General features: G+C 41.1%; 1 protein-coding gene across 2 annotated transcripts in view; it reads right to left on the bottom strand.

The window, feature by feature from the left end:
- The window catches only part of LOC115465727 (ribonuclease T2-like), a 100,165-nt gene that overhangs the window by 47,267 nt on the left and 37,363 nt on the right, over positions 1 to 15,535 (bottom strand). For both annotated transcript variants that reach the window (XM_030196421.1, XM_030196420.1), the window contains 3 exons: positions 9,322 to 9,433; positions 2,440 to 2,500; positions 2,214 to 2,269 (listed from right to left, as the gene is read on the bottom strand). In XM_030196421.1, the coding sequence (XP_030052281.1) occupies positions 2,214 to 2,269; positions 2,440 to 2,500; positions 9,322 to 9,410 (206 nt within the window). In that variant the 5' untranslated portion in view covers positions 9,411 to 9,433. The remainder of the gene's footprint in view (positions 1 to 2,213; positions 2,270 to 2,439; positions 2,501 to 9,321; positions 9,434 to 15,535) is intronic.

The following is a 15,535-nucleotide window of genomic DNA, read 5'->3' as shown; positions in this document are numbered from 1 at the left end:
AGCACTGTCCTCATGTTCCAACCACTAAGGGCTGTCTAAGCCCTTTCCAGCTCATCTTAAACCAGATTGCCATATATGAGACACAGACCAAACAGGTCTCCCGGTATCGACCCTAATTCATCACAGCCAGAGTTGCCATCTAAGTGTCACTCGACACATCCACACACATTCAGCCATTTAAGTTTAGTTTTTTTTTTATAACTTCCATTTTCTAATTAGAGATCCTCTATGTTTATCCCATGCCTTTTTGAATTTCATCACCATTTGTATTTCTACCACCTTCTTAATGGAGACTTTCTGCATCTGTGCTGTTAAAGCAAGGAGGAGGAACTTGGTACTTGGTAGGTGAGAGGCTGGCGCAAGTGCAGCATACACTTCCATGGGAACCCTGCAGGAACTGCTTCCATCCCCACGGGATCCCCGCAGAACTGCTTCCATCCCTCTGGGAATCCCGCGGGATTCCGGCAAACCCCATTCCCGTGCAAGTCTCTAGAGTAAGGTGATTAAATTTGCAGATGATACAAAATTGCATGCAGACCGCAAGGAAGTTTAGGAGATCCTTGGGAGGCTGGAAGATTGGGCATCCAAATGGCAGATGAAATTGAATATGAACAAGTGCAAAGTGATACACATTGGAAAGAATAACTCAAATCATAGCTACATGATGCTAAGTTCCACACACATTGAAATCTTTTGCTCAGTGTGTGGCGGCAGCCAAAAAAGTAAACAGAATGTTAGGAATTACTAGGAAAGGAATAGAAAATAAAACTCACGGCCCTGTTTACTAAGGTGCATTAGTGTTTTTAACGCACCTACAATTAGCGAGCGCGTTAACTGTGTAGGCGCCTATAAGAATATTGTAGGCGCATACACGGCATGCATTAAAAATGTTAACGCACCTATAATGCAGCTTAGTAAACAGGGCCCTAAGAATGTTATAATACCTCTGTACTGCTCCATGGTGCATCTCACTTTGAGTACTGTGTGCACTTCTGAATACCACATCTCAAAAAAGATATAGCGGAATTAGCAAAGGTACAAAGAAGAGCAATCAAAATGATTAAGGACAGTGGTTCCAAAATCTGGTCCTGGAGACCAGTCTGGTTTTCAGAATATACACAATGAATATTCATGAGAGAGATTTGCATGCACTGCCTCCACTGCATGCAAATCTCTCTTATGAATATTCATTGTGGATATCCTGAAAACCTGACTGGCAGTGATGCCTCCAAGTCAACATTGGGATGTCCTGCTCATAACGTCAAAAAAAAAGTCCCTTCTTGCAGTCACTTTTGAACAGGTAAAATGTTGGGGTTTCCTGTCTGAAAATATGTGAGGACGTCTAAAACAACCCTTTTCCAAAAGGAAACATCCAAATTATGAATACCAAAAAAATGGCCACACAGATGTCCCTGCAAAGAAGAGGGGCAGCCTAGCAGTCAGTGCAGTAGAATTTAATCCAGGGTACTCAGGTCCATAGCCCTCAGGCTTGCAGGTGTCTTTAATATTTAGGTACAGTAGGAATCTCTCTTTCTGGAGGGCTCAAAATTTAAAGGTAAAAAAAAGAGTTGGAGTGGGACTTGAACCTAGGTCCCCTAGTTGACAGCCCACTGCACTGACCACCAGCCTACCCTTCAGACCTGCTTGCTGCTCTATTCAGAATATCCACAAAACCTGATGTTGTCAGGGAACCACTGGGGGATTAAGAAGGGGTTGTGTCAATACCTCCAGTGGTCAGCTACTCAACCAGGGCACCTTTTTATATCCTGGATGTGACTGAAATAGGTCTAACATCACAGAAGGACAACCTTCTTTTTTTGACTTGGACGTTTCTTCACATTCGATTATCGCTGTTGGACGTCCTAAATTTTGAAAAAGCAGAATTTGGTCATCCTACACTGCAGTAAGTCCAAATAGCAAGAGGGTGTGTTTAGGGAGGGCCCAAAAGTACCTGCCAACTTTGTGGTTATAAGAGAAGTATGGAAATTGCTTTCTTAAAAGCTTCAGGGGCCCTTTTACTAAAGCTTAGCATGCGCTAAATGCTAAGAAGCCCATAGGTATAAAATGGGCTTCATAAGTATTTAACACATGCTACGCTTTAGTAAAAATAAATAAATAAATACATAAATAACATTTTTAAAAAGCTCCTCAGTTAGCAATTTGTAAGCACTTTTGAAAACAAAAGTCACACCTATTCGAATTGCAATTCTTACCACAGTCCATGTAATGTCCAGAATGTTGGAGGATCCTTACAGGGATTGTTATTCATCTGAAATGGATTAAAGCAAACACTCAGAGAAATATGGGAGTTAAATAAATTAAAACTGCTTAACTGTAACAGGTATTCCCTGAGGGCACGACACTCTGAGGATAACTTTATAAATCAGCTTAACTTCTATAACTGAACAGTTTTGGGTTTTTTAAGACAGAAAATCTCACCTTGCACACAGTTACTGGCCAATGGTGTGTCAGAATCAGCTTATTCCATTCATGCTTGCTGCTGTAAGTAAAGAGAAATTTGTTTTCTAAACACAATATTCGCTACGATGGCTTAGAAAGATGCTAAATAATTCTTGTTTTGATTCCTTCTTTTAATCTGTTACAGCAGAATTGTGCACACAATTTACACAGTTTACATGATAGTCACTACTACTACTTCTCATTTCTACAGCACTACTAGATGTGCACAGTCGCTCTGCAGGGACTTATTACAGGACTATAGTGTAAAATTTGCTTTCAGTCCATCATGACTCCATGTATGAGATGCCTAGCCAAAAATTGCCAGGAAACAGCATAATTGTTTCCACTGTCTAGTCAGTAGCTGAGAGGACGGTGAAATGTTTGCACATCATCTATCAAACTAGTCATGAGACCAAGAATCGTATTTTCAAAGCACTTAGACTTACAAAGTTATGTGGAGAGGCATTTTCGATATGATTTCTAAGACCAGCTTTGAATGTTTTGCTCAAAACGTCCAAAATTCAAGCGGGGAATATAGCCATTTTTGAAACAGAAAAATGTCTGTCTATTTTTTTTAATGGCTATTTGCTAGATGTTTTTTATGCTCTGTGCACTTATCTTTTTGGCCTATTTTTGAAGAAAAAAAAGTCCAAGTGAAAAATGCACAAAATCAAGCCACTGGGATGTAAGAGGAGCCAGCATTCTTAGTAAACTGGGCACACAAACATCCCAGGAGAGCAGTGGGGCACCCTAGGAGCCTATGCAGTGGACTTCACATAAAAGTTCCAAGGTCGACATCTCACCATTGTTGCCTTATATTGTATAGTGCAGAGGCGTAGCCAGACAGCAGATTTTGGGTGGGCCTAGGCAAGAAGTGGGTGGGCACCAAGTGTTCTCTCCCTCCCCCCAAAAATATCTAAGCTGGTGGGAAAATGCTTCTCTCCACCTTGGCAGTCTTCAGCAGGCATGCGCTGAAAACAGAGCATTCGCAGGTTCCAGTATCATGGAGCACACCATTTTCATTACCATCAGGGGGAAGTCTTCAGCTGGAAGAGCTTGGAATCCCCATCAGCTACTGCTAAACATGTGCTACTGTTGGGTGGGCCTGAGCCCTAAGTGGGTGGGCCCTGGCCCACCCAGGCCCACCTGTGGCTATGCCACTAGCGAGTCCTCCAAAACCCACCAAAAACCTATTGTACCCAGTTGTACATTACTACAATAGCCCTTATGGCTGCAGGTGTCACCTATATGTGGGTACAGTAGGTTTTTGGTGAGTTTGGGGGGGCTGACACTTTCCACCACAAGTGTAACAGTTAGGGAGGATTATGTGCCTTCTCACAGTGCACTGTAATGACCATTAGGCTACTCCAGGAACCTGCTTGCTGCTCTAATAGGACTGGCTATAACATCTGAGGCTGTCATAGAGGCTGGGATGTACTGTTTTATTACATCTTTGGGAAGTGGGGGGAGGGGGTCATTCCTTCATTTCTCCTTTGGTCATTTAGGACACTTTTCGGTGGCTTATTCATTCTAAAAACAGGTCTAGCTCAAAACGTCTTAATCCTAGATGTTTTTGCTTTATTCCCTAAAGGTCCAGGTCTTAGGAACGCACAAATCCCACCCTTAGCATGCCTGAGACACCTCCTTGAGATTTGGATGCACTGCAGGCAAACAGCATCTGGAAAATGGGTTCGAAAATACTGATTTGGATGTTTTTGTGAGAAAAACATCCAAATGCTGCTTTATGCCACTTTTTAAAATGTTTTTATTTTTTTTAATGAGCCCCATAGTAACCATATGGAACTGTAAGTCTAAGTGCTTTGAAAATGAGTCCCAAGAGCTCTTCTCTCAAAGACTGAATCCTGGACATTGCTGAACAGCAATTTAGGGGACTGACGCTAAACTACCAAGCAGACTCTGGGTTGTGCTCATGTATATTAAATGTTTAAATTTGGAAAACTTAAGAAAGTCTACGTGAGTTAGCTTGAAACAACTCATATTTAAATTGAAGCCAGCAGAGCCGTTGGCAGACATAAGGCCACTGCAACAGTAAAGTACGTGAGGTGGCAATGCAATGGGGAGAAATGCATTTATTTTTTGTATTTTCAAAAATACACATTGTTTCAGTCTCAGGGTTAAAGACAGATGGTCAACATGAAAAGATAAATAAATTTTAGGAGAAAGAGTTTCAGAGGAAGTGCTGTGTCACATGTGAGCCACATCAGTTTTTGGCCTCTTGCATAAGATGAGTATAACTTTAAAGAAATAAATGTAGGGCTTCCTTTACAAAGCCACGTTAGCGATAACTCTGCAGCAAATGAGAGGAAGCCCATAGGAACTGAATGGGCTTCCTCATTTACTGCACAGGAATCACTAGTGTGGCTTTGAAAAAGAAGCCCCTAGTTTGAAAAAGGTATTAAGAATTTTTTTTCAAGAACCTATAACTAATGCCTAGGAACGAAGTTCCAGGGTAAAATTCTTTATCTTATTAAAAAAAAAAAACTCGTCTACAATTCTACTAAAATATATCAAAAAATCTTTGTATTGAATTTTTACATGAACTGAATGTGTCATACATAGGATTGTTTAGATTGGTTGAGACAGGCATATCCTATGGCCTGGTGTTGCTGGTTTGTCATTTAGGGCCCTGTTTACTAAGCTGCGCTGTAGACGCGCTAGCGTTTTTAGTGCACGCTAACGATAGAGACACCCATATATTCCTATGGGTGTTCCTTGTTTTAGAAGCGCTAATGTTTAGCGCATGCTAAAAATGCAAGCGCACCTTAGTAAACAGGGCCCTTAGAGCCTATGGTTATTTCTAGTGTTAGCGCTCTTGATAAAAATGCTAGCGCGCCTATATTGCAACTAAACAGGGCCCTTAGTTGTTTTTTTTTTTTTTTTAATTAATTTATATTTTTTTTAAATACAATGAAAAATGTTGGGAGTGATATTCAGCTCATGAAGGAAAGCCACTTCCAGCCATAAGCTGAACTAACCTTAGAAGTTCAATGCTAGGGCTTGCGCAGCTCTCTGCGCCGAATATCCGGATTTGGCCACTGACCCAGAAGTTCACCAGCTGATATTCAGACTGTTGCCCAGTTAACTTGTCAATTGTTTTGCTGTCCTAACTTTATGTGGTTACTTAGACATTGGGGGGGGGGGATATTCTATATATGGTGCCAAAAAAATCTGCACAGAAAATGTTTCCGCCTAAGTTTATTCTATAAGCAGCACCTAGATTTAGGTGCAGTATATAGAATACACATAGTTGGTTTCTCAGTGCCTAAAAGTACGCATGTTCATTTACACCAATGAAAACATGGCATAAAACCTGGCGCATAGTCTTAGGCGCACTGAGCCATATTCTATAATTGTGCATGTAAATTTTGGAGCGCCCATGAAACAAACAGTTCCCCACCTATAACCATGCCCCTTTTTGTCTGCGCACATTAAAATTTAGGCGCAGTGCATTACAGAATACACCTAGCGATTTGTGTGCATAAATTCTAATTATTGTCAATTAGTGCTCATTATTGCTTGTTAAGTGCTGTTAACAATGCCGATTGGTTTGTTAAGCCAATTAAGTTACGCGCGCAGTTATAGAATCCGCTTGGATTTCGGTGCGGAACAGTGGGTGTGATATATAGAATCCGGGGGTTAGCGGACAGAATATTGCCACTAACCAGCTAAGTTGTTGTTCTGCCCATGCTCCGCCCACAGCCCGCCCCTAACCTAGCTGATTAGGTGATGGCCAGTTTTCAGTAATATTCCTTACCACTAACTGGTTAAGTGACACTGAATATCCCCCATTAGACCTACACAAACGAATTAAATGGGCAGGAGCCTCTCCTGGCCATTTAAATCGCTTTGAATATCTTCCCATCTATTGTGGACTAACGATGCATTTTCTAGCATTGCAATTTAATAAAGAAATCATTCCTCTTAAAGCGGTCCTTTTACTGAGCCGCACTAAAAAGTGGCCAGTGCTGTTAGCGCACGGGTTTTCCCCGCTCGCTTTGGCCACTTTCAGTGCGGCAGTAAAATAGCCACATTTTTCTTTTCTTGTTTTGTAATGTCATGCGCTAATTTCCCACTACCATAGGAGTTCTTACCCAGAAAGTCTCTGTGGATACCAAAGCGTTCCAGAATCCAAAACAAATAGGACCAGACCACCTTGTCAAAAGCCTTTTCGGCATCAAGGCTTGCTACTATAGCATCTCCCGCTCTGCCACTACCCTCCAATAGTATTCGGCTCACTTTCACAATATTGGCTGATGCAAACCTCCCCTTAACAAAGCCCACCTGATCCGGATGGACCAGGTCAGGAACCACCTTTCCCAGTCTGTCTGCCAATACCGCTGCCAGGATCTTTATGTCCTGGTTTAGCAGCGATATGGGCCTATAAGAACCCACTAATTCTTCATCTTTCCCTGGTTTAGGGATCAACACAATATGTGCATGGTTTAATACCGCCCCCATCTCACCCTTTTCCTTGGTCTCTTCACACATAGCTATAAAAGGTGCCACCATTACATCTTGCAAGATTTTATAATACTCCGCTCATAGCCCATCCGGGCCCGGTGCCTTGGCCAGCTTAAGACGCTTAACCACTTGTTGCACTTCCTTACCCTGGATGGGTGCGTTCAACCCCCTCTGCTGTTCCTCAGAAATCCGGGGCAGCCCTATCCCGTCAAAAACTGCTTTCTTCTTCTTTGAGTCTCTCTACAAAAATCCGGAAATATCTGTATTTTTGATCCAAGAAAAGGAGAGTTCATGTGTCTGAAATAAAGTTTGAATATATTGTCCCGATCCAGTTGTAAAGCGAATGTAACCAGCAGTGTAGTTCTTTCAGTCACTACCTCCAGAGATTGCTCTAAACATTCTGTCAAATTAACATCAGACTGGGGCTTTATAGGCAACTTACTCGGACCAGCTCCGGAGATATATTGAGTCCTGGTAATAGGCGGTAATCCCTCAAGGGAAATACCTAATACCTCTGAAAAATATTTTTTAAGCATATCTAAGGCCGGAGTGAGGGGGGCTTTAGGAAAATTAAGAAATCGTAGATTGTTGCCTCTTATCTGATTTTCAAGATATTCTATTTTTTGCTGCTGGAAATTGCTATTTTTTATCAACATTAAATTTGAAGAGTTCACTGCTACTAAATCTTTATCAAAAGTCTCCATTTTGGTCTTCTGTTCTGCAATTTCAGATTTTACTACTATTTGATCTTGCTTTAGTTCAGTCACCTCTCCCCTCAATATACCTGAAATTTGCTGCAGGTTGGTATTCAAGCCTTGAATTGCTTCCCATAGTAAATCAAGTGTAACAGTCGGTGGTTTAGTCAACCCTCCAAGGTTCCCCGGGGATTCACCGAGCTTCCCTTCAGACAGCAAACCTGTCTGAGCTGTTGTTCTCATCGGCGTCGAAGAAGCAACGGGGTCTCCAGCCGCGCCTGCAGGGGACCGACTTCCGGATTCTGCTAAGCGTTCCCTCGTTGTCTTCGCCTCAACCCCCGGTCTTGGGGGGACTGTTATCTGGGGAGGGCTCAACGAATTTCCCTCTGCGCTCCGGTCTCCAAGATCTCCCGGACCACCCAAAGTGTTACCTCCGGTTCCAAGCACTCGAAGGCCTGATTCCTGTAACGTCGTCTGACGCAGCGGAGGGGGATCGACCTTGCCCGTGGAAACAGGCAAGCTAGACTTCCCTTTCCTCTTACCCATTTCGGGTTTGAGGAAACTCTGTTGCGCAAATTTCGAGCAGGGTTCAGGAGCTCCCGCGTGTGCTTCTACTCACGCCGCCATCTTGGGCCCTTTCTTTTTTTTTTTTTTTTATTTGCATGAAGTCTTTATTAAACAATTATACAAAACAGAGTTGCATCAGTTTACAAAAAAAAAAGTGGTGTACTAGTGCATATATGGTATATTAACAAAGAAACAACCAGCACACCCCTTATCTACATCTGTGACAACCATACTCTAACCTCAATGAACTTCAGGAGTTTTTTAAAATTTTATAGTACATTTAGTCTCCCACCCTCCCTCCCCCCAAAGATGCCTATTTGTTTAACTGTACGGACCGCATCCGCTTTACTATCACATTACTTTCTTTGCATAGGTTTTTGAAAAGTGTTTCCATATCAATTGCCATTTACTCATCTGATGTTTTCTTCTTTCTTCTCTTATTATCCCTTACACTCCTTCCCAGATCTTGTGCTCCTTGAAAGACCATCACTTGGTTCTTCCAAATCCTTCCCATGCAAAATGGTAGAGTACAAGGAATAGTGGCTTTCCAAAATTCTGGAATAACCTACCCTATTCCTATGTTCTGAATGGGTCTATAATGTTTTCAAAAGCTTATTACTTAGTTTTGGGTGGCCTCCCTCACCACGGAATATACTAATATACTAACTGAATTTTAACCATATTCTATCTTTTTTTTAAATATGGATGTACATGTTGTGTTGACCCCAGGGGCCTCAGCTATTGGAGTTTTCATTGCTCCACCAATCCTCCAGAGACAGAGAAAACACTGATGTGCTTCCCAGATATATCGACTAATGTAGGGTATTGAAAGGAAAAAAGTTCTCTGTCTCTACTTGCTGAAAGGAGGAGAATAAGACCTCATTTATCTAGAGTGATCTGGCAGGGACAATAAAAAATAATTGATTGCAACTAGGCCTGCAGTATTAAACTGGCACAAACACCAAAGTTCACTTTTAATAAGTACACTTGAAAAAAACTTGCAGTGAGCAGGTGCTCTGCAAACAGAAAATAAAGGTGACCTTGCCACCAGAAATGCTTAGCATGCCTAAACTTTTATCAACTGTTTTACAACCATATTTATTCTCAAACTACTTACCTTGCAAAGATTCTTTGGTTGGCATATCCATAACAGAATGCCAAGCAAAGACAGCCAAAAAGCAGAACAGGTACAACCAAACACTTCATTGTTTAGATTTATATTTTCAGACCTAAAAAAAAAAAAAAAAGTACATGTGAAAAAAACCCCGAACATCTTGTAAGGATGGCAAAACACTTTTTCCTTTTTTTTTTTTTTTGCTTTTCAATAAACTTTACTGAAAATTTGTAATATATATTCCACATATGCATGAACCACAACAGCAATAAACAATCCCCCAAATCCCTTCCCCAATTCCCATCCAACACGCTCCCTAGTCAGGTCTCAGTATACAACCATAAACTCCCAATACAGTTGCCAAAAACAGAAAACCAAAGTGGAGGTCAATCACTCCAGACTCTATGGGTTAGATTTCCAGGTTTAATAAGGGTCCCAGACTTTATGAAAGTTGGCCATTGTTGACTTCTGTCATCTCAGACATCAAACAAAAATAATCCATTTTACGTATATAGAGAGCTTGAGGTGGGATCTGAGGGCTCTTCCATGCTGCCACCAGTGAGCTACTGGCAAAATACTATTCTAAGTTTGTTAAAACTAACTATCACTAAGAGCCTAAGAGCCTAATATACTTAGATATTTCAACAGTTCTGTGTATCTATGGGGGAAAAGCAAACAAAAAACAAAAACTTAGGGCCTAATATTCAGGTGGGTTCTGTGTATCTATGGGGGGGGGGGGGGTGGAACTTGGGGACTAATAGTCAGGTGGTGGCAATCAGTGACTGCTACTTCATTGAGTGCCATGGGCAGAATCAGTCCTGGATATTCAATGCCAGGCCTAACCTGGGCATTGGTACTTTTTTGCTGTCCTAACTTCACCCAGGCATTTCCTGGTTAGTGGACTGAAAACAAGGTAAATCCCGGCTATGCCCAGACTTTACCTTAGCTCTAACTGGACAGTGCTGAGGCAGTCTCCCTGGATTTTCAGCAGCTCTATCCAGACATGTGACACTGAAAATCCGGGGATCACCCAGTCACCACTATTTAACCAGGCAGAAGCCTCTCCTGCCTGGTTAAATCATTTTAAATATTTGGCCTTTAGAGGTCAATATACTTATAATGGGGCCCTTTTATTGAAGCTTAGTGCATGTTAACAGACATTAGCATACAATATACACATTAGCGCATGCTAAGCCTTATAAAAAGGGCCCCAAAGTAACCCTGTTAACTTTTCCAGGATGTTCAACAGAACCTTTTGGGTGAATATATCCAGAAGGTTTGGACTCATGTGGTCTATCTTACCCGGCTAACACCGTAGTGAAGTTGTTCCCAAACCTGATCCTGGAGGCACTCCAGCCAGTCAGGTTTTCAGTATATCCACAATGAATATTCATGAGCGAGATCTGCATACACTGCCTCCACTGCATGCAAATCTATCTCATGAATATTCATTGATATAAAGTACCTGTAGCTCTAGGCTCTATTAGTCTAATTTGTTACTCTTTATATATAATAATCTATATTATTACTACTTAACCACTTTATATATGTGTAAGTTTTCTTTATTTTCTACTCAGTATTATTTTCCACACTTAAAATATGTGTTGTCACCCTATAGTCTACCACTTGTATTGTCCTACTACATTCAGTGAATGGTACGAGTGAATGTAGTAGGACAATACAAGAGGTAGACTATAGGGTGACAACACGTATTTTAAGTGTGGAAAATAATATTGAGTAGAAAATAAAGAAAAATTACACATACATAAAGAGGTTACGTAGTAATAATATTATTATGAATATTCATTGTGGATATACTGGAAACCTGACTGGCTGAGGTGCCTCCAGGGCCAGGTTTGGGAACCACTGCCATACAGTAATGATTTATATATTAGCACTCTCTAAAAATGTAATGCATACTAAGGGGCCCTTTTATTAAAGCTTCGTGTGCACTAATAGAATTAGCATGCGCTAAATGCTAAGAAACCCATTTTACACCTATGGCTTCTTAGCACTTAGCGTGCACTAAGCTTTAGTAAAAGAGCCCCTTATTGATTTAATGAATTTTAAACTGTGAATTCAAGTCTGGTAAAAAAAAAAAAAAATTTTCTTTCATATGCTCATGTTAAAAAAATTGGGTTGTATTTATTAAATTGATATACCACTTAGCACATTCAAGTTTTAAAGCAGTTGACAATTACCGCCCGGTTAACGCACAAGACCTTACCGCTAAGTGAATAGGTGGCAGTAAGGTCTCAGACCCAAATTGGACACACGCCAATTTTCATTTTGCCCCATGTCCATTTTCGGCCAAAAAGAAAAAGGCATTTTTTTTACAGGCACACTGAAAAATGGATCTGCGCGTGTTCAAAACACACGCCTACACTAGCGCAGGCCATTTTCAGCGCACTTTAGTAAAAGGGCCCCTTAAATTTAAAAACTGTACATACACATGCCAGTAAACACACACACACTTTATAATACTCCTGGAGGAATTCTGTCAAAAAAAAAAAAAAAAGAAACATTCTGATGGAAATATTTTAAAATTCTGCATGCTATTCTTGTCAAAATAATACAATATTAATTTAAATTTCTAAACAGGAAAAGGAAAAAGTATTCACTCAGGGACATAAATGTTTACAATTTTTGTTGCAAATTTTCCCCAGGAGTACAGTAATAGTACACTACCACTGAATTCAAGGGGAGGAGCTCTGAGCTGCAGGCAGTGCTGATTTCTTGCAGCAACATAATTTTTTATTTATTTTTTATTACATTTGTACCCCGCGCTTTCCCACTCATGGCAGGCTCAATGTGGTAGGCAATGGAGGGTTAAGTGACTTGCCCAGAGTCACAAGGAGCTGCCTGTGCTGGGAATCGAACTCAGTTCCTCAGGACCAAAGTCCACCACCCTAACCACTAGGCCACTCCTAGTGTTCTTGCTACAGAATGTCAGTACTTGAAAATAAATGGCGATATATGCAATTCCTTTTGGACACCACAGACTGCCAAATGAAAAAAAAAATCAAATGGAAGCCAGAAGCTTTATCCATAAGACAGTACAGTGCGGTTTTGATTATCTGATCTTTGGTAATCAGACTACCTGGCAAACCCGACACCCCCCCCCCCCCCCCCCCCCCCCCCCGGCGTTGTCATCGCATTTATTTCTAATAAAAATACTTGTTTTAGAACAATTTTGGAAAATCAGGGACTCTATGGCTTGTTTGAGAGGTTTATGCAGCGTTTTCTGTATTATCTGACTTTTCAGTTATCTGACAACAGGTCAGTCCCCCTCTACTGGCACAGACAGTGTCCCTCAGGTCATTCCCACCTTCAATGCGCTCTCTCTGCCCCTCAAGCTCACCCCTTTCCTTAACATTCTCTCCTCCCCCAACTCATTTTCTCTCAGCTTGTCTTTTCTCCACCATACACAATCTACCCTTTTACCCCCACCCACCAACCAAATGACCCCTCCCTTGGCAGTCTCTCGCAGGTCATTTCTTCTCCCCCTGTTGATCCCAGCATCCACTCTTCTTTTTTCCACGTTAGCTTAACCTTCCCCAGCCCCAAACCCTACTCCAAAGTGCTGATAATACAAGCTGAACCTCCAGTCTCCAGAGCGCCACTTGCCAAAATTGCAAGCCAATACCTTTCCACACCCAAGGAGAGGTAGGTCTCCCTCTTGGTGCCCCCCCCCCCCCCCCCCCCACCACTCTGCCAGATAGTCCTTTCTAACAGCCCCTTTACCTCTCAGGGTGAGGGCCACCTCGTCCAAATGTTTTTCTGTTTACCGGTCAGGGAAAAAAAACGTCAAGGGTCCCATCAGAGCCCCTAGCTCACAGTCTCTTTCTCTGAAACTCCCAGAGAGTCTTCTTTCAGCCCTTAAGGGTTCTGATAGAGTTCATTTATGCAAATGGAATGCAAATGACCAGATCACTCAAACTCATCTGTTCAGCTTTTCGTCCTCTCCACTCCCATAAATAGTTCCACCACCCTCCCAAGGGTTGATCCCGCCCCTTCCACCTCTCACATAGTCTCCTACACCTGACTACTACCACCCCATGCAGGGCTCCAGGATTCACCCTAAATATAACAGTGAGGATTAAACCCAAGTTGTCTTCTTGTAGGGGTTTAAAGATACCTCCCTTGGTTTAGGGAGATGGTTTAGGAGACCTACTTCTCCGTGATGGGACATATACTTCATCATGTCTCCATACTATGCCAACTGAGCAGTTACTGAAAAAGTACACCAAAACTGATCTTCTGACAAATACATAACCTGCATTCTCAGTAGATATAAAACACACTGAAAAATCATATTGATACATTTTTTTAAATTCTGCCATCTACAAAAATACAATGCAAAATACATTAAAGTAGGAGATATTCACACTGGAAAAAATGTGGCAATTATAGAAATATTGAAGAACTAAGAGAATAAAAACCAACAGTAACTGTATAAATCTTCACATCCCCTTGACTCAACACTTGGTCAAAGCCTCTTTTGTAACATAATAATCATGAGTCATTTAGGCAAGTGCCTAACAAATTTGCACAGTGGGAAAGTGCAGTTGTTGCTTAATCTATGGATATGCAGAGGCATAAAAACTGTACAGTTCATTTTCTGATATTGTACACTTCCCCCCCCCCCCCCCCACACACACACACATCAATTTTCAAATGCTTTTTTTCAGTTTCACAAATTCATTTTAATAAATTGTAAACATGCACAAATCAATTATATGTGCATTAAATTGATATTATAAGCAGTAAGTTTAAATATGTACTGCCAAAATGAATGCAGAATAACAAAAGTGCATCCCTAGCTCAAGGTCTTTCAAGTCGACTGAGGATTGTCTCCACATTGCACTTGCCACAGATATTCTTTGGATTCATATTATGCCTCCTGCTCAGATAACCCAAAACTCACACAGATCCACCCTTTCATCTCAGGACTAAGGGATATTTAGTCCAAGAATTCACTATATATCAAAGTGTTTCCAATATACCATATCTCAGGTTTTTTTTTCTCTCATCAGAATGCCTAATAAATGAAGGTAATGTTAAATGTATTACCAAATGTCTACTCTCCTCATATTTCCATTATCCATGATGTACTGTAAGCCACATTGAGCCTGCAAAGAGGTGGGAAAATGTGGGATATAAATTCAACAAATAAATAAATAAATAAATAAATAAATAAACAAACATCAAGCTTCCTTCTGCCTAAAGGTCAAGGAACAGTAGACATTAATTCTCCTTAGCAAAACATGAGGAAAGCATACATAGAATGGCTCCTGGAATTCCAACTCCACTATACATTTGCTTGTAGACATGTGTTGCTTGCAAATTTGTGAAAAGATATATAGTTCAGTGTGGGGGAGGGGAGTTACTCCTGGAGGTGGAATAGTAGGGCAGTATCAGAACAAAAGAGGGCTGCAATATTTAGCATTAAAATATGACCAACCTCTGCATACATTACAGTGATTAAAAATGTATGCTTTATGGCTTTTACAACTCAGGTAATTAAGTTCCTTTGGTTTTGGTTTTTATTTTTTATGAGCCAGAAGAGGGAAAAGGTTGGCAAGGAGGTGGCAGGCAGACATGCTAGAAACCTTCGGTATTTGGCAGGATTTTAGTATGGGACAGTGAAATATTTCATAGGAAAAGATGTTGTGATGAGAAGTTGCAGGGAGGAAGCTGTAGAAGAAATATGGGAATGATATTGTACTGAAGTAGCCTACTGCTAGAGTTAGCAACAACTGAAAACATGACAGAATTTAAAACGATTGGGACAGAGACAAAGCATGGTAGGAAAGAGCTAGTGAAGGGTAAGAGACAGAAGAAATGGGAACAAAAACATACTTGAAACAGTTGGGGAGTAAAGAAGGGTTAGAGGATGGGCAAGACATGGTGATATGGATTTGGGCAATGGTAAATGTTTGTTCCTCTACCTAAGGTGGTATAGTACCTAATAGGAACAGAGTTATAATCTGGATATGCTAGATAGGCCAAATGATCTTAAGGCAATGGTATCAATAGGAGGAAAATTCAGCTCGAAGCCCCTGTGTCACTGGATATTCACAGCTCCCACTTTCTGCAGGACTCCTGTTCATAAAGAAAACAAGGCTGCTATAGGGCTTCAGCACAGTCTGGCTCATAGGCCCTCCTATTGTCATTGCAACCTGAACATTTCTACTGACGGTAACCAAGGCCCAAA

The sequence above is a fragment of the Microcaecilia unicolor genome, chromosome 3 (genome assembly GCF_901765095.1).
Source record: "Microcaecilia unicolor chromosome 3, aMicUni1.1, whole genome shotgun sequence".
Lineage (NCBI taxonomy): Eukaryota > Metazoa > Chordata > Amphibia > Gymnophiona > Siphonopidae > Microcaecilia > Microcaecilia unicolor.
This window is presented reverse-complemented; position numbering and strand designations above follow the sequence as displayed.